The following is a 19,806-nucleotide window of genomic DNA, read 5'->3' as shown; positions in this document are numbered from 1 at the left end:
TCTTAAACAAAAAGGTAAATATAATGATTAATCTGATGCCTTCTATCACTGGAGGAATATATTATCAAAGCCTGTCCTAAAAATTTCTTTCAACCAGATCTGTCATTTTTCATTTGGACAATATTGACTTGTTCATCTTTTTGTTTGAAATGTGCTTTACCACACACACACACACAAGAAATGCCAGAGTAGTCAGAGAAAGGAGATACCTTTGAGAATCATCCCTAATATATTTCCATTAATCTAAATGGAGTAACAGCCATAGTATCCAGCCTGTATGCTCTGCAAGGAGAGAAATACAGTTCCATACACAAAAGGCATGGTCTGGTTAAATCAATTTCTATAGCATCTTGTCTCCACATATTTCAGAGCACTATCCTTCTCAATTAACGTCAGCTCTGCTCTGGGAATACTCTTTGGTAGTTAACCCCAAGAGTTGCTGTTAGAGAGCTAACTTCAGATTGAACACAGCTGGTTTATGTATTTTGGTAATAGTTTTGGTAATGGAACAACAAATGCAAGGGGAGCAAACTACTAAGCAGAAACCAGAAGATTTTCAACCCAAATAAATCAACTTTAAGCATAAGAAAACACAAATGTAAATTTCCTTTGACTTTCTCCTGATTTAAAAAAAAATACAAACTTAAGGTATTCTTACAGTTTTCTTTTTCCCAGATTTCTACGCCTTTGGCATATTGAAGGTTGCATACTCTGTGCCTCTGTGCAAACACCACTAATCTCTAGAATATTTCATCTTAAATTCATTCTTTGGCGCTTCTTTACTTTCATTTCCACTTACATCAAAGTCAAACAGAAACCCCTCAAACAGCCCAACTCCTCACAGAGCACAAGAAGGAGACAGAGCAGATACAAAGTTCAGGGAGGGTATGAAGAAAACATGTAATGCATGTGTGAGAAGGATCACAGATGAAGGAAGAAGAAAGCCAGCTGAAAAAAGGAGATGAAGGAAGGTAAGTGCAAGGCAGATTTTTAACACATCTCAGTCTTGCTGTGGCTTTTATGGGTAATTAATTACCCACTAGAGGGAGATCGACTGTAACTTGTTGCCAGGTGGATTATGGCAGAAGTTAGACTTCATAAAGTGCAAAGAGGAAACCCTGTGGTAAGAAAGCAAGAGAAGACAGAGGTTCCTTTCCTTGGTGGAGTTTCGTTCTGTGTAAGTTACCAAGAGGACTGAGATCTCTTCCCTTTCTGACCTGGCTTTCATTATATTCCTACACAAAAAATCCCCACCCTTATTAACCCGTTTGTTCTGTTGGTGAGAGGAACACGTGGAGTTTAAGGGTGGCAGGAACAGTGTAATCTGTAGTGCTTTTAGGACTACACTGCCATAGGCCCCCAGCATGGGGTGAGCCATGCATGACTCAGTCAAGTGCCTGGAGACCCCTGACACTGACCCTTTGGTCCACTTCAAACACCTCCTTGGTTCCAGGTTAGGACTTCCATCTCACAGCTTTTATTAGCTGCCCATGGGTAATCATTTATGGTCTCTTACTCTCACCTCTACTTGTGCAGAAGAGAGGAAGCTTTTAACATTCAAAGCAGGCTTAGGCATGTCCTTTCCTCAAGGGAAACCAAGAAAGGAAGTAGTAATGGATGCTTAGAATTGGAAACAGATCATAGGAAAAGTAGCTCCTACCCATGTTTTCATTCCTGCTTCTGAAAATTAGTAGTTCAGGGATTTCCTAATTTCCAAAGAGGACATTGCAGCTAGACAAGCATGTGTCAGGGACTTCATTAAGCCTAGCTCCCTTGAGTGTATCTATTTTCTTGTTGAGGCTATTTCTTTATATTTTGAGAACATCCTGTGGCAATGAGTTTATATGAAAATATATTTCCTTCTGTTCTTTTTTAAACCCTGCTCCCAGATAAACTGGTTTCATTAATACGGCATTTATGAACAGCAATAATAACCATTTTTTATTCACTTTCCTCCCATCTTAATTATTTTCCAGACCTCTGTATATCCCCTTCCTGTTGCAGTGCAGAAGTCTAACCTCACTCTGGCTCCACTTATACTAGGATTTTTGAATAATATGAAGTCTTTTCAGAATCAAGCTCTTAGCAGTGAAAGTGGTCTTAAGCCTAACTTTGCCTTTGTGCTTAAGAACTGTTGGATACAGGAGAACATAATGTGAACTTGGAAAAGATGCATAATTATTTCCACACAGGAAGTTTGCAGTTGATAGTTTGGTGTCACAGATAGAAATGACTAGTCTAACATGCCATGAACTAAGTAAGAGCCAAAACAATTATCTAATGCCTGTGAACACTCGGGGTCAAATATAGTCTCTGCTACCATGTGCAATGCCAGAAAAGTTTGCTGACAAACAACAGCCATCAAAAACACCTCTTCCTCCCAAACTCCATGTCACAGTTTCCAAGGTGGCCTGTGGTTACATCCTGCTTACCTTCAAATTCCCTCAAAAATACAGGGGGTTCTGGGTTCTACTTATTCAATAACTCTGGTTTAATAATTATTAAAAACATGGCATGACTTCATTTAGCAGTGGCCTGATATGATCCTTAAACAAATCAAGTAAAGGTAAATGTAAAGCAATGAATTTGCAAAAATCCAAATAAAAGAAACACATTTGCGTTGCTCATCCAAAGCAATCCACAGAAAAGAAATAGGGTATATAGGACATTTGCAGACCTAGCAGAGCAGCTGGCTGTGCTCTATAAGAAAACTAGGCACAGGTGCTGGGATTGTGCCTAGGGCCCTGATTCCCAGCTGGCATGCTGAAAGAGGCTTCCCGCTCAGGGAGAGTTAGATGTCTGTTCCTTGGGAGGAGAGGCCTCGCAGAGGGGAGAAGGTTGTTCCCTTGGCACAACAGGGAAGCTCTGCTGGCTAAGCCAGTTTATTGTTGATATCTGTTGGGCATATTCCCTTTTTCAGCTGTTGGATTAGTGATTAGAAAAGAAAATGATTGATGTGTGTCATATAGGAATGAGTGTGAGGCTTGCCTCTCTGACTGATGAGCAGGCTGGATGGCTCACTTTTACCTGCTGCAGATTAGTCTCCATGAGCTCCTCTCGCTCTATCCAGCTGATGAACTGCTACGTATCTGTAGACCCCAGCCAAGACTTGTTTGTACACAAAACTCCCTCTTGAAATTGCTTTCAGAGAAGAGCGCCTGCTCTGGGGGACTGCACTTCCCCTGGATACTGATCAAATGCAATGGTAAAGCTCTTTTATGTCAACTTTGTATTTTCTTACATACATGACTTGTTAGCCATGCTTTATGCACACATGCAACCTGGATTAAAGTATATAACGTGTTACTGAGAAAATACCTAATTGCTTGAAGGTAACAGGATGTTTGGGGCTGAATGCCTCCCAAGTCTGTCTCTAGGGGATACTATAATAATAATAAAGTGAATAGAGGCCTAAGACAGGCTGGAGAGAGGTTGCTGATTACATGGGAAAGCCCAGACAAAGCGTCTTCTGTTTCTGGTGCCTGAAATTCAGCCGCACAAGAAAAAGGCAGGATACTGGCAAAGCACCACTGGGATGTATTTGTGCTGGTGGCTCTTTGTTGTTTTTCTATAGCTTCACATCACATTTTAACAGGTATTTCCCCTCAAGATTCTCATATAGTTACAAATCAAGTGTTGTCAACAGAGCTGCCATTTCACTTGACTTGGAGATTACCATTCTTTCTGTCTCACAAAAAAAAGATTAAAATTATCATTTTTATCTCTGTCCAAGACTTTTATGATGCTATCTGGCAAGAAACAGGATTTGATATTACAAGTACATAACTGCACTGATCCTTTACCACTCTGTGTGAATGCCTCTGATAGTAAAGGGACATGGCATGCAAATGCCTGTTAGAATTGGGGCCCAACAGCTTAGGTCCTGCTGAGGTCAAGGCGTAGAGATCCAGACAAACACTGATTTGGAAAATTTACAGTATAGAGGATGGTTGTAGAAAGAGAAAGTGCACTGACCATTCCAAAGGAACCAACACCTTTTTAAAATCTCTTAATCTGCTTTTCATTATCTCTGTGGGGAGGCCTCTTGAGAAAAGCAGCTCTTTGACTTGAATAAAGGAGGGGCTGTGGGCTTGCGTGCTGGAATGGGGAGGTCATTGTACAGCAGCGCGGAAGATAGGAGTGTCAGTCAGGTCAAGGAGAACAGGATAAAAAAGTGTGAGATCTGTGTTACAGGCTTGGTCTGGATTATGAGAGGTAGAAGGTGTAAAGCTGAAAGGTAAATAAGAGACAGTGAATTCAAAGATTGGAAAGACACATTCTGGTAGGGTTATTCAGGCTGAGTGTAAGGGAAAATACGAGCCAGGACTGATAAGATCATCAGCAAAACCAGCAAGAAAGAGGTAATGACAGCAGAGGCCCGAGGGGGCTAAATTCTACACAGGAATTTTAAGCATCAGGCTTCAGCAAATGAACATATCCATCTTCAATATTTTTCATTATCTCTTTTAACAGAAATGCTTAGCTCTGCTCACCTCCTCTGAGGCAGAGAAAACACGAATATGCCATGGGGGTAATAGGACGATGCTGCATTTTGCCTGCACCAAGTCATATACAGCTGTGTGCATGTTCTGGCTGTAACCTGCTCCCCTCCAAACCAGTACTTACCATAAAGAGCCTCAGCCTTGCAAAATTGCTAAAGAAAGTTACATTGCTGCCATTAAAATGGCCCTTGGAAGTAGCACATTTTTCTCCTTTTTAGAATACAAAGGTAAAAATTCTCTTAAAATGGTGTGCTAACCTTCTGCTGTTTCTTCAATGGACACAAACTGAAAGGTATCTGTTTTGCAGGGACCTCCTGTCTTTCCAGTACTCCTATAAAACTGCTTGACTTCACCAAGAATTTTGTGATATACAAGAAATGCAGGAACAGGTCTACAAAATCTGGGATGGGGTGGAAGAGAGCCTCCCCAGTCACATGCATTTCCTGTCTTGCTTTTTGATCGGTACATAAAAGCAGTGGTGGCAGATTTAGGGCTTTTATTGACGATAACACAACATTTGGTGTTTTCTTAAAGACCTAACTCTGAGAGGCAGATAATGACATAAGATTGTTGGCTTTCTGCATTTCTGATTACAGACAGGAACTTGCAAACCCGACAGCCTAAAAAATCCTGCAGACCAAGAATAACTCTAAATACATAGTTTTAAAGCCTGTCATTCATAAAATCAAACTGATTCATTTGGAGACACAACAGGTTACTTAAATACAGCACTGATGATTTTGCAGCAAAATCTCAGTCTTTCTCATATCAGCTGGAGCTAACAGGTGTGTTTGTAACACTAGAGACTCCTTTTTTTTTTCCCTCTCTCTGCAGTTCTCAAAGTCTAAATCAATTTGCTTTTTATAGCTACATTCACCTTTTTTTATGTTGTGCACATAGCCTGAACACTGCCTACCCTCCCTCTGCTTGATCCTGCCTTGGCCAGAACCTTGTGGCTTTCTCCCCATGTGTTCCTCCAGTGCCCCAATCTCTCTTTGTGCAGCTTCTCCTTTTTCACATAAGCTCCATCTGCTGGGAAAAGGGAGAACCTCGGTGGTTTTCATTCTGATCTGCAAATGCTTTTCCCCCAATTTGGAAAGATTTTCAAAATTACCTGTTTCTGCTCCCCTGGCTGTGCTCTTGCCCACCTGCATGCCAAATTTAACTAATGACAACCTAATATGTTATTTGTATGGCATTTTGTGCTGCTAATTTGGGTCAAGCCTATGCAATCTTTTAAAATATCACTTTTTGACTTGAATTTGAGCAGGTAGCTAATTATCCTTGGATGGGGAATGACTGTTTGCAGCACATTATTGCCATCCAGGCACTCTCTGCATGGTTTTTCAGGGCAGTGTTTGAATAGGCACCCAGGGCAGCCTGTTTCTGTGCTAATGTGTAGCCAGTGCTGCTTATTTTTGGCACATTTACAGACAGAAGTGAACTTGTGACCTGGACGTACATACAGCAAATCTGTAACCAAGCCACCACTTGAACTTTTACCTTTGGGTGTAACATTGACAGAGCAACAGGCTTCAGTGTCCCATGAATCTCTCCTAAAAATCCCTGGTAATGAATGGAAGTATTTTTTTTAAAAAACTACTAATAATCCGTTGGCTTTCTCCCTGGAGTAGAAACTTAATGCAACTTGCTACACAGTAACGTCTTTTTTCCCCCTTTTCTTCACATTTACGCTGAACACTGGTGAATAAAGATGAGGTTAATCCCTTTTTGTTCAACCTATTCAAGGAGACAACCTGGAGGTTGCCATGGAAACAGATTCTACATCCTAAAAGCATAATTCTACTCTTAGGGACTGGCAATGGACCTGTACTGATACATAGCTTATTGAGTCACACTGTGTACACAAACACGATGTTGCAGCAGTGAAATGGCAAAGGTAACTCCCAGCTCATCAGATGTTAATTACGCCCCCACCTCCTCCCACTTAGAGCCCAGAGCATCAAACACTGCACCCCTCCCCCTCCATGTCCTGAATCCCATCTCCCAGGCCCTTCCTGCCAGCTCCGTTTGTCCTCAGGGCGTACTGGGGAACCCAGGCCCTGTCTCTGGCACGAGTGTCACAGATTTGGTCCTGCCACACAGCCACTGTCACCAGCTACAGGGCACCTTAGGCTGGAAGTGGGGGGAGCTGCTATGAATCCTCAAAAACATCCGCAGGAGGTAGGAGAGCTTCCCGGGCCATGTCTTCAGGGGAGGGGTGACTGACTTACAGTTCTCCTCCTTGTTCATATAAACATTTGCCCCCTAATTTCTAGACAGATTTCTAAACTTCCTCAATAAGAATTATAGATTCATCTGCTCCAGTGTCATGTCTATGCAAGCAATGCAGAGCGCTAGGGTTGTTCTGTGCTTTTATAGGTCTTATGCACCATACCTCCTTCAGACAAGTGAAACAGTCCTGGCTTTGTGATATCACTGGGCTCTGCTCATACAGCAATAAAATACACATTTCAGTATTCACACATCCTGTAACAACCATGAAAATTTTCTTTTTATTTGGAGGTTGTTTTGAATTGGCTTAGACAACTCCTACCTTGCTTTTGCTTCTATTTAATATCCAGGGGAAAAAAGAGACATTTAACATGAAATAATAATCTTAGTTTTGTTCAAATATTACATTTATTTTAATGATTCTCAGATCCCTAATATATCCATCTAGAAAGAAGGCTTTGTATTGCTTCCTTTTAGTCTCTCTTATCCTATTCCTGCTGGAAAACAGATTTTTCAGCAAGATGGCTGACAACTTCTCCAGACAACATGGTTGCTTTAAGAACCAGGTCTAAAATGGCTATGTAGCAGTTAATTTTTTTTTAATTTTTTTTTTACATAACCCCAAAACCCTAGTAACTATGTGGTATCGTGTTTTATTCTGGGGATGAGTGTTTTCTCTGTGAGCTCACGGGCTGTTGCTCTGGCTGGAGTAGAAGATGTTTTTCTTTAAAACAAAAACTGACTCCTGTGGAAACCCCATGTGCCACCTATAGTCACTGAGCTTTTTCCTGTGGGAACAATTTGTACAAATACTTGAAAAATTTTAATTCTTAGTGTTGTCTTAAGCATTACTTCACAATGCTTGCTAAATGAACACAATCAATTAGTATTTTTAAGCTGTATCTATTTGGGAAATTTTCACAGAGTGTATAATCAATCCTTTTCATATACAGTAGCAAACCCTGTAACTTCCAGGTATAAACAAATCTGGAACAAAAGACTGTACAAAAACATAACGAATTCAGCTCTGAAAAGACCCATGCATCTACATTGTCTGCCACCCTGAATACTAATGAATTTAATGAAACTATTGAAAGGCTGCTTACTTGTCTGCATAAATGTATTGAGACCTCTGTAATCATCTGTTTGCTGTCTGAAACCTCTTGTCAATAGTTTAATGACTTCAGAGCATATTATTCTTCTTGTATAGGCTTCATATAATGTTTCTACATAATTAAGCAGCTTTGTTAGAGGAACTGCCATTAGTTGCCCTATTTCATTTGGTTTTGTTATCAGCCAACCAGAAAGAAAAAAAGAATAACAAGAGAAAGATACAAACGCGGTCTAGTGAGAGATGTGTAGATTGCGAAGATGTTGTTTGTTTGGTTTTTTTATGCCATTAATGTAAAGCACTATTGTCAAGTTGCACATTTTAAATAATTTTAACCATTTAAATGCAGTACATATTTAAATATTCGTAAAAAAACCACAGCTGGCTAAAAAATCTTGGAGTCCATTTGAGAGCCTAACATTTTAAAGCAGGTCTAATAAGTATTAAATAGTAATACCCATTAATTTGTTAATTATCACTAAATGTAAACAACACTAGCATTTCTATAGCCATAGTGAGAAAAGTGTTGTAATTTTTTTAATATTCAGACAATCGCATATTCCATCTTCACTAATACTTTTGAATTTAAAATATAAGTAATATAAATTTCATATAAAATTTTTTGTACTTTGGAGAAACCCTGAACATTTTCTTTAAATACATAAAAGAACTCCATAAAATTACCAACTAATTTCCTGCATTTGCCTAGTCCTAAGCATGAAGAGATAAACTGCAAAGTCACTTGCTTTTTATTGCTATGAGACACTGTTTTCACTCATGTTTTGGGTCAAACCTGAACGCTTCTGCTACCCCTTATATATATCAGGTTAAGTAACATGTATTTTCTTTGGGGTTGAGGCAGGTGTAGAGGTGACCAAGTGCCTGGTGTAGTGAGTTACCTGTGAGTCAGGAGAGGTGTGATGCCACAGCTCCCTCGTCCCCCTGGAGCCCTGTCCTTGGGGCAGCCATCTTGTTGGCAGGGCTGGCAGCCATCTTGTCCACAGACAGTCCCAGCAGCTCTTTCCCCATTTTTTCTGGAACAAGGAAGGCATTAACACCCAAACCTCACGTACGCAGTTTGTAAAATGTCACTGTTCTCAGATTAAATTAATAATTTCTGCGGTTTGATTCTCATTTTTCACTGCATCTGTCAATACAGTTAAAAATAAAGAAAGCACCACATAACACTGCATTAACTGAGTACTGAAGTATTTGATAAGAGATCCTACTGCTGGCCAGGACTCTACTAGCATGTGAAGAATATCATGCAGCTTGTAGTCCAACTATCAACCAGCACTAGTATGGCACATCTAACAAACGACCGATTTATGTGCTATTTCCTATCAAAACCATCGCAGCTCCACCAGAAAGCCATTTTTTCTGTCACATCCCGAGATCCACAAGCAAACACGTGTGTGCAGCAGAACGCCTGCCGCCAACCTTGGCGTGCGGGAGCACGGCCGCACCCACCGCAGGATCACCGGGTCGGGTCGTCATGGCTACAAGGGACCTCTGGGCATCATCCAACCCAACCTCTGGCAAGGAGGAAGGCACCGTGCGCTACTGGAGCGCTGTACTTTGAGCCGGGGTTATGTGTGGCCACGGCGCTCTGGGCGGCTCCGTGCGGCACCGGCGCCCGCCCTTCACAGCGGGCACGGCCCGTGGCCTTCCCGGCGGGGCGGGGACCGGGGGCTGCAAGCGAGCCACGCTCGGAGAAAGAAACCCCAGCACAAGCACAGCCCCCAGCGCCATCGCAGCTCCTGCCGCTCCCCTCGGGCGGCTGTGGGGAAGAGCCGCAGCCGCGCCCGCCCCTCGGTGACGCCATCCCCACCGCCTCCACCGCTCTCACCGTGCGCTCCCGGACTACGGCTCCCGGCGTGCCCGGCGCTGCGGGGCGGTGCCGGGCGAACGCGGCTCCGAGAGCTGCTGGGCGTCTGGGGATCGCCGCGGCCCGGGCGGCGGGACAGGAGCGGGGCCGGAGCCGCCCGCCGGCCCACCGAGCGCCGCTATGGCGTCCATGCTGCTGCAGAGCTGCGGCCGGCGCGCCTGCCGCCTGCCCCGAGCGCTGCGCCGCCCGCCGCAGCCCGGTGAGGCTCCCCCGCCGGCTCCGGCCCGCGGGCCTGGCCGGGAGGGCAGCAGGGAGGGAGAGCGGCCGGAGGCGGTCGGGGGCTCCGGGCGTGGGCGGAGAGGCCGCTGCGGGAGGGGAGGGCCGCGGCCGAGTCCCCGCCGCTCTGTCTGCCGGGGCTGGCGCTGCTCCCGGCCCGGCCCACGCTGGGCGCCGGCGGCTGCGGCCTCCTCCATGTGCTTCCGCGGCAGCGTGGTTGGAGGGGATGGCTTACCCTAGGGGCACTGGGACACGCGTGTCTCCTCAGTGCCGGCTCGTTGGGGAACGGAGGAACACGTGTTTTTTGTTAAAGTGCAGGAACGCGCTACTACGTCTGGGTCCTGCCTGCCTTGATCTCGGCGTGGCTTGGCTGCGAAGTGAGGTTGTCACTAGGCATGTGCTTATTCTCTTTATAAAAGCACAAGGGGGTGTTTTCTTAGTCCGTGTTAGGGATGAAACATGAATTTGCCTTTTTCCAAGTGGCTTTGAAAACTTGTGAAAATGAAAAGGAAGCGCATCGTGTGATAATGGTTAATAATGAAGATAATTTGGCAGTTTAAATATCTCTGGTTGGTGAAGGTTTGTGATATGAAACAACTGATAACTTGGGAGGTACGCGAGGCCTGTGGCTGCTCTTTACATCCTGAGCTGGAATGAGGGAGGAATTGCGTGTCCCTGACACAGGGCCCTGAGCTGGAATGGTAGGGGTGAAGGAGGAATTGCCTGTCCCTGACACAGGGCCCTGAGCTGGAATGGCCGGGGTGAAGGAGGAATTGCTGTCCCTGACACAGGGCCCTGAGCTGGAATAGCAGGGGTGAAGGAGGAATTGCTGTCCCTGACACAGGGCCCTGAGCTGGAATAGCAGGGGTGAAGGAGGAATTGCCTGTCCCTGACACAGGGCCCTGAGCTGGAATGGCAGGGGCGAGGGAGGAATTGCTGTCCCTGACACAGGGCCCTGAGCTGGAATGGCAGGGGTGAGGGAGGAATTGCTGTCCCTGACACAGGGCCCTGAGCTGGAATGGCAGGGGTGAAGGAGGAATTGCTGTCCCTGACACAGAGCCTCGACTTGTCATGGGAGTGCTGTCACCGAGAGCAGGGCAGCTGCACGCTCACATCCAGGCAGACCTGATGAGCTGTAGGGATGCTTGTTCATTGCAAAGAACAGCTGTCCTCTGGGTTACCAATAGTCACTCAAGTGTGGAATCTTCCTCTCACTGATGGGTTTTGTGAGCTACTGTTGCAGAGTCGTTTATTTAGGTTAAGCCTGGACAGTGTCCTGAACAAAAACTGGGGTATCCTAACCACCCAGTTTGTTTAAAATGGGGAAAAAGCACATCCTTGTACCTTCAAATTAGATGGGAGCTTTGATTATTCTTGTGGCTTAGCGTAAAAAGTACTGCTAATGATTGCTGCAATTTTGGTTGTTATAAATCTTAGACAACCTAAACTGAAATGCTGTGATAGAATCCAATAATTAGTGTGCTGTGGTGCACTGTGGTTATGATACAACTAATTCTTTTATTTGGGGTGTTAATCTATTATTAACACATTCTTGTATGTTGGTTGTATTTTTTTTTTGTATTGTTTTGCTTTACTTAGCTCATCTTCTTTGCTGTGTGTGTAAGTAGTCTAAGATTAAGTTAAAGCTAAGTGCTTCTAAGAATCCTAAATGTTATTCCTGTGAAGATCAGACTGTTAAGTACTGCAAGCTTACACTTCTCTAGGGACTTACTTCATGATAGCATCTTATTTTTAAAAATTCTAAACTTAGTAACAGTATGGCTATTCTACATTAAAAACTTTGGGTTTGATGCTTCATTAAGTTCAAGCATAAAGTTTCCCATGACTACTTTTCCATGAAGAACATGTTAACATACAGCTTCTCTGGCTCTATGCCCTTCTTTTCTTTAAGCCAGTGTAGGTTTCTTAAATGAGTAGTGTTGAGTATGGTTTAGCAACATTCATCTTGTTCAGATGCTTTTGGATATCTGTATTATCCCCAAAGCAAGGATTATGGACTTTGCCCCTTTTTGAAGGAAGTATATATTTTATTTCAGGGCTGGCTTACTCCTAGGTACATGGTTATAAGAAACACTTCAAAACCTAAAGAGCTCTTATCAGAACTGGCAAAGCTGGAATTAGCATTTTCTGTTAGCCTGTTCACACTCTAAACATGCTGTACAACAATGAGCTTAGCATGTTTTCATATGGTAACCTTGGAATTTTGTTCTTTGACCCCTTCTTTAACATGTAATGAGCCTGGTTGGAAAGAAGGTAAGTGAAGTGAAAGTGCCTTGCTGCTATGAAGTTTTATCTGAGAAACTCCAAGCCAGTTTCATCCCTCCTAGTTCTAGGGGCACTGTCCATAGCAGGCAATGTGCTCTCCTAGTGGGACCCTTGCTTTAAGCACGTAAGGCTTTGTGGGCTTCCTGGCACTTGGGTGAGACAGATTACTGTGCTGTGACTCTGTACTCAGTGTCTGGAGGGACAGAAGTACTCTGTCCCTCCAGACACTGAGTACTTCTCTGCTTTGCTCAGCTGCTCCTTGGGGTCAGGGATGTCCTTCTGGCATGGCCTCTTGGGTTAAGTAATTTAGCTACTGTTCTTTCTGTAAATATTGGAGAGTATCACAGTGCCTTCACAAATTCTCAGGAGTTGCTTTTTTCAGCCAGAGACAAGTTTTCCCTGGCTCTACTTGGCATGGCAGTGAGTGTTAGAGTTTGATACAACTTGACATTGGTAAATCCTTTGACTTGATAATGCCACAGCTTTTGTTGTAATTTCTTCAGAGCCTGGGACATGACTTGATTATCAAGATTTTGCTCAGATAAGTTAACTTACCTTGTATACCTTCCAATTGTCCCATCTGATTTTGGCAGCATCTCTTTTCCCCGAATAATTTGGGTATTTTGTTGGGGAGGGCTTTTGGACATCAGCATTGGATGCTGTGTTTTCTGACCTGTGTCATACAGGTGATACATGCATCTCATAGATGATACAGGTGTCTACTTTAGGTTTTGTCATAAGCCATATCTTGGTTTTGGTGATGGGAAAGGGTACCATGGACCACTCAAATGACCTTTGTATCCTGCTGTCTCCTAGGATTCACCAGAAATGGTAGGTTCCAGATGGGAGAAACAAACTACTCCATCCAGCCTTCCAATTTTATTTTGGTTACAGTGAATTCTGAAAAGATTGGCCCAAAAGTGTCAACATGTTTGAAGTCTTGCTTGTGTGATTTTTTTTTTTTAATGATCTGTCCAGAAGTCTTTTGCTCTTGGCAGTAGGTACCTATTGAGTTACTGTAGCAAGGTGTTAATACAAGATTTATTTTTTTAAGTTACTTTAGGAAGATGAATTCCTTTCTAGCGGGATCAGGGATAACTTTCAGTGATTGTAGATTGGTAGCATTTTATGTTGTTTATGCTTCTTCTGTGGTTGGAAGACTTTCAGACACAGCCCTTTACTGAAGCGTGTGACTTAGATGATTTATGATTTGATGATCTTCTCAATTTATTTCCAGAATGGATGCTGTTTGTCTTGTGTACTTGGATAGAGGGTGCTCGTATATAGGTGTCAGCCCTTCTTTTGGGCTTTATTAGGACTGATTCTGATATAGTGTTTCAAGTGAAATTAATGTTGAGGGATACAGTGTTTTCTGGAAAGTTAACTTTCCACATGTTTTGGATCAGACTCTCACCCCTCCCTTCAAGACAATTTGTATCCTTTGCAGAGAGATCATGGGGTAGAGCTATTTTTACCAGGTGCTAATCAAAATGGGCAGCAATATATTGAAACAGTGTCATGGTTCCATCTCTCTAGTGAAGCCTCTTTAGTTTCTTGCTTGTGTTTTATTTGTTTTGCTTAAAACAAAACAAAAAGCCATGTTAATCCTAAACACTTGGCAGGGGCCCCATTTGGATAATCTGATACTCTGTTGTCATAGAGCTGTAAAAAAATTACATTTGCTTTCAGTGAATTTCCTCTGCAATATAGTTTCTTGCCTGAGTGACTTGGAAACCTTCAGATAGTTGAAGAAGAGCAAACCAACCTCACACATCCACAGAGTTCAACTCTGTGTGTTAAGCAACATCTTTTCTGTTCATTCAGAAGTAGCCATTTCTATGTAAAGATCAATCTTCTCACTCTTGTATTTGTGTGCAATTCACTAAATGGATAAATGTTCTCCTGAATTTCAGAATTGCTGTTAATTATTGGTATTTTTCTAGGTAACTTGGGAGATCGGGTGTGTCTTAGCTGTACATCCCTGAGGCTGGCAAACAAACTGTGAGTACATATGAACATTTTTCTGAGCTATCAGTTAGCATAATGTCATAGAATGTAGGTTTAAATCTAGACAAAGTGCTAAAATGTTAGCTCCATCTTGTGTTAATGACAGATTAAAGGAAGTTTAAGTCTTACTTGCTTCACCTGATTGGTTGTGTGTGGGAGAAAGAAAGTGAAATCTTCCCCTTTTTGCCCACTTCCTCCCTTTTTGTTTTACTTCTGTCGTGAAAGCAGTAGAATATTAATGTCTATCTTGGGTGATTCCAGGTGTCACAACAGGATCTGATAAGCTTCTTGCACACTTTCTCCATGGAGTTCCATAGAGGAAACATTCAGTTTCAGCTAGTTGAAATCACAGCTGACAGATAAGAGTGTAGAGCATCTGTGTGGGATCTCTGTTAAACCAAAGAAAGGAGTTTATTGTATGTTGCAGCCTTGGGTGATGGCGTCCTCTTCTGAAAACAAATCCAACTGTTGTGTGTCCTTATGGAGCTGAAGGAGTTGAATGTTGGTAGAATCCATTCTCTGTTCCTGACTTGGCTCACAAGACATACTTGTAGATAAGAATTTCCTGACACCTTTCCTTGGAATGTTAAAATACTGTTCTGTAGTTCATTTATAAACTAACTGCTCAGGATACAGGGACTATTCTTTGATTTCCTGAGTTTTCATTTTAACATAAGGATGTGTCTCTAGACACAACCCTCTAATACAAAACAAACCAATTATTTTTTAGACATGTTAGTTCCATATCACTTCCTGTAGAATTAATGATGATTAATTTTTTTAAATACATAAAACCTTTTCAAATATCTATTTTTAGCATGTTAGTGTATAAGACCTCTTTTAGGAAGCTGGAAAATTATGGTTTAAAACCTGTTAGGCTAGAGCATTTCTCGTATGAAGACAGACTGAGAAATTTGGGGTTCTTCAGCACAGAGAAGAGAAGGCTCCAGAGAAGCCTTGCAGCACCTTCCAGTACTAAATGGTTCCAAGGGAGCTGAAGAGGGACTTTAGTCAATGGAATGGAGTGACAAGGCGAGGGGGAACAGCTTTAAAAGAAAGAAAGTAGGTTTAGATTAGATCTAAGGAAGACATTCTTTGCTCTGTGAGGGTGAGGCACTGAAACAGGTTGCCCAGAGAATTTGTGGATGCTCCATCCATGGAAGTGTTCAAGGCCAGCCTGGATGGGGCTCTGAGCAACCTGGTAAAGTCCCCTTGGGGCAGGGGACTTGGAACTGTGTGGTCTTTAGGCCCCTTCCAACCCAAAGCATTCTATGAGTCTTTGATGACATGAGCAACAGAATATTGGGACAGAAAGTCTTATTCTATTGAGAAAGTTTGGGGTGGGAGTTTTTGTTTGTTTTGGTTTAGGCTTTTTAATTTTTTTTTCCTAACCAAAGCTGCTATTAATATAATGTTGAGGCTTAAAATATAACAAATTAATGCCCACGCTCCACATGACACAGATCTGAATGCAGGGGATTCTAGTGCTAAGTACTGAGGACAGGTGGGATAGGAGTTATGTGTCTGACATACTTCTTATGAAAGTGTGTTTGGAGAGGCACATTTCTTGCAATATTTTTATTCCCTGCAGACTCAGAACCAGTTCTGCTGTCAGAGCTTTCTTCCTCTCTACATGCAGAAGAGTGTCAATGTATGTAGGTGGAACTTGGCTTGTAGGCCTGGAACTCTGCTTTTGGGAAATGCCTTGGAGTCAGGGTGGATTGATTTATGCATATGTTTTAATCTGGTTTTGAATATGTAATTTTTTTCATAAAGTAATTAAACTGTAATTCTTATTAGTTAATATCTGTGCAAAGCTGTAGTTTTCTAGCTAGCCAGGAGACTGTTTTGTGTAATTGTATATTTCCCAGCAGTTGTCTGACCGCTGAATGGTCAGATGATAAAACTTCAGTTTAAACTAGAAAATAGTGTGTCTTTAAAAAGTAATAACTTCATCTTTTTTTTTTTTTTTAATACAAAGCTCTATTTGAATAACATTGGGTAGACAGAACCATTTAAGTAAATTAAAACTCATTTGAGCAGGTAAAAATTAAATTTGAAAAGTGTTTCTGTCTGAAAATTAAGTGAGTGAGGCTAGCATTTTTAAGTGTATGATAAACCCTTTTTTCCTTAAAATGTTACTAAGACCTGTAAAGTCACTTGCATCTATTTTCTGTTCATTGACTGAAGACAAAAATACATTCTGATTTTGTTTTGGTAGTACACTGTCTCCATGAAGGAAACACCTCAGTCAGTTCTGTCCTGTAAATATCTTATTAATGGTATTTCAGTTTGAGGGACACTAATGGAACTCATTTATATGAAATATTTTATCTACTGTTTTATTTTTGTCCCATCTTTTATTAAAAGCATGTACAATCCTACTTTTGTGTAACAAGTGGTTCTTCGATGTGCATAAGGAGTCCTAGTGGTGTTTGAGCAGTGCTTCCCTGCTAACTTCAGTTTACATTTAATTAAAGAAAAGAACAAAGTTCTGAGCAAGGTAGAAGAGTGTTGGTTCTCTCTGTCTCAGCTCAGGACCGTGATGGAAGGTTTACAAAAGGTTCTGCTGAATAAGGAAAACTGGATGCATGGAGATAGTGAGAGAGCAACTCTAATGAAATTGGATTCCTCTGGTACTAAATCTCTGACTCAGCACCTATCCCAAGTATACAACTTACTTTTTTTTTTTGTCTTGAGTGTTTTGCACAAACAGGAGAAGTAATAGAAGAGACTTCATGTTACTTATGAATTTACATATTAGTTTTCAAGTGTAGCTTTTTAAATGGAAAGCACATGTGGTGGGTGCTCTTTATTTAGTTGGAGTAAACTACCTTTTCAAAGTTGTATCATGGAAAATTCCCTGCAGGTTAATTTTTTTTTGTCATAAAGTAAAGCCAAATGTTCCTTTCATGTATACATTGGTTTTAACAATCAAAAATTATTTTTCCCCTTAAATATGCAGTTGGTATTTCTCAAATTTTATGGTTTATAAATACATAAATATCTGTGTAAATATATATATAAATAGCTGATGTTCTGTTGCTAATTCTTGAATGCTTTTTTCTTTTGAAGGACTGTACACTTTAAATATTGCACTAGTGTCCCTCCTGTTTACGCCTACTCCAAAAAAGCTCACTATTGTTGTTGGACTAAAGGATCTGAGCAAATACACTTCACTCTTAGGAGCTCTTCTGGCTCATGGACGCCACTAGCAACCGTGGGTGTTTTAGGTCCCCAGTATCTTCCAGTTAGGTGGTGGCATTCTTCACGTCCCCTTCAAGATGACTCCATAGTTGAAAAGTCACTCAAGTCCTTAAAGGACAAAAACAAGAAGCTGGAAGAAGGAGGTCCTGTATATAGTCCAACAGAAGTGGAAGTTGTAAAAAAATCTATTGGGCAGAGGATTGTGGATGAACTGAAGCACTATTACCACGGGTTTCGATTGCTGTGGATTGACACAAAAATAGCTGCGAGGATGCTCTGGAGAATCCTGCACGGAAACACTTTGTCTCGTCGGGAACGGAGACAGGTACTGAGTAAAGGCCAATTTCCTCTGGGTGTCCTCAGTGAGTGCTCTGTTTTATTAGAACTGAGTTAGTTGTTTCTGTTGTCTTCTGTTCCTAGAATTAAAATTCCTCATTGTGTTTCCTTCCTCCTCACTACATGGATGCTAAAATTTTTGGGTATTACCCCAGAACTTTTTTCCTGTGTTCCCCATTATTGAAGATATATTTGTTATTTTCTTGTTGGAGCAGCAGAGGATTCTTCTGTTTTGTCACATGGGCAGAAATTGGGGTTTGTTCTCAAGTTCCCGGCCATGTGCCATGTACAGTCATTTTCTCTGCTTTTTCACTCCAGCTGGAAAAATAACAGGAAACACTGCTAGTAAACGCTGCTAGTAAAGGTTGTATCTGTGCCAGTTCAGTTCCCATTTGTTGCTTAATGGGATTCTTTTGAATGGGATAAAAGCTGCAGGCTGAAATGCATGCTTGATGATGTACTATCTCAGTTATGAATATATCTGAAATAATTTTATCCCAGATATATTTCCTTTATTTATGGCATGTTACTTAATGAAACTAAAAATGCAACTGATAATTTTAAAGGAAAGGGAAACGAAATCTGGAGTGCAAAATGTGAGTGCTTTCAAATTTGGATAATATATATGTATTTCAATAGTAATTTCGGGTTTTGGATGAAATAGGCATATTTAATTAGAATGGAAAATTATATGGGTATTTAAATACATTAGGTGTGAGTTCATATATGAAAAGATAAGCTGGTATACTTATTTTTTTTTTTTTTTGTAAAGAATGCATTGATATTCAACTTCAGTTCATTGGCAAAATATCAAACATGCTGATTTGACAGTTCTCGTTTTACTGTTTTCAAGGACAAGCTGTTTAAGCAGTTTATAAGAGATTAAAAATTCAAGTCTGTCTTCCTGCCTTTATAAAAAAAAAAAGCATTTCAGCTGTTGCTGGAAAGATTATTCTAGAAGAAGAGCTGGAGAGCAGAAGGTGTTTGTGCTCTGGGGCAGGAGTGCACTGTGCTGCCTGTGGGCTGTGTGGCTCTCTGCAGTCTGTACACCTGCACACACAACCTGCTGAGTTCACATCTCTGCCCTCAAAACTTCCAGTAAATGATCAAAAATACAAGTATCTGCTCATTGGTTTTAAAAGTTCCTGATAAAAGTTGATCACATTTGAACAATTTGGTGTGTAATTAAAACCCATCACCCATCACATCTTAAATGCAGTATGAAAATTCTTCCTACATTCACCAGGTTAGACAAGTAACAAAAATTGTTACAGGCACGTGTAGCAGTTGCTGTCTCTGGGTGGGTGTGGTTTCCTGTCAGACTCCTCTGCTTGATGGTCTCAGCATCTTCAGGCTCCTGTAGTTTTGCCATCTTCCTTGGCTGCTACAGGAGAATGCTTGGCAGCTGAGACGGGCCTGAGCAATAAATAAAACAGTCTGCTGACGTGAGAGGGGATTATGTAGTGCCAGAAAGGGTAACTGAGGATAGGGGAAGGTGAGGACTGCAGGACTTCTTGAAGTAGCAGTTCTGGCTTATGCTGGGTTATTGAGAGCTTTGGAGAACTTGGAAAGCTGAGCGAGACAGATTAATTCATGGTTTAAAACAGAATGGGAAATTCTCCAGGGGGAAGATTGGAACCATTGATTTTCCTGCCTCTTTCATGTTTACTGAGCCATATTTCTGAGAAATTATATAAACAGCAGTAATATTCAATCAATTGATGGATTTATTCATTTGATTACTTTTTGATTTTGTAATCTAGTGATGATAGAGCTGTCTTGCTCGTGTTTAAGTAGTGATCTAGCATATGGCCTTCCTAGATTTGTTTTTTTGTGCAAATGTTAATTTTCTGTATTAATTCTCTTTTTAAATGAAATGGCCGCTTATTTGATTGCAGATCTAAATTAATGTTTGCATTGGTGTAGCCTGTCTCTTAGCTAATGATGTATGTATGTGTTTATATGCATGCAAATCCAGTGTAGAAGATATAGAGAAAATAGTTTTAATAACTACAGTA

The 19,806-nt window shown here is 41.5% G+C and overlaps 2 protein-coding genes across 4 annotated transcripts in view; one reads left to right on the top strand and one right to left on the bottom strand.

Annotated features, from left to right (window-relative positions):
- Positions 1–9,836, bottom strand: part of NSD2 (nuclear receptor binding SET domain protein 2) — a 97,235-nt gene extending 87,399 nt beyond the window's left edge. For 2 of the 3 annotated variants that reach the window (XM_030270573.4, XM_072927934.1), the window contains exons 1-2: positions 9,698–9,836; positions 8,748–8,882 (exon numbers count right to left, since the gene is read on the bottom strand). The gene's annotated coding sequence lies outside the window, so the exon portion shown is untranslated. Of the gene's footprint in view, positions 1–8,747; positions 8,883–9,288; positions 9,636–9,697 lie in introns of those variants that run through there. The other variant, XM_072927933.1, reaches the window with a different exon arrangement.
- Positions 9,803–19,806, top strand: part of LETM1 (leucine zipper and EF-hand containing transmembrane protein 1) — a 29,267-nt gene continuing 19,263 nt past the window's right edge. Inside the window, exons 1-3 of the mRNA XM_030270578.4 lie at positions 9,803–9,935; positions 14,182–14,239; positions 17,321–17,777. Coding sequence (XP_030126438.4) covers positions 9,857–9,935; positions 14,182–14,239; positions 17,321–17,777 — 594 coding nt within the window. The 5' untranslated portion in view covers positions 9,803–9,856. The remainder of the gene's footprint in view (positions 9,936–14,181; positions 14,240–17,320; positions 17,778–19,806) is intronic.

Source organism: Taeniopygia guttata, chromosome 4, assembly GCF_048771995.1.
Source record: "Taeniopygia guttata chromosome 4, bTaeGut7.mat, whole genome shotgun sequence".
Lineage (NCBI taxonomy): Eukaryota > Metazoa > Chordata > Aves > Passeriformes > Estrildidae > Taeniopygia > Taeniopygia guttata.
Note: the sequence above shows the minus strand (reverse complement) of the source record. Positions and strands in the feature narration are given on the sequence as shown.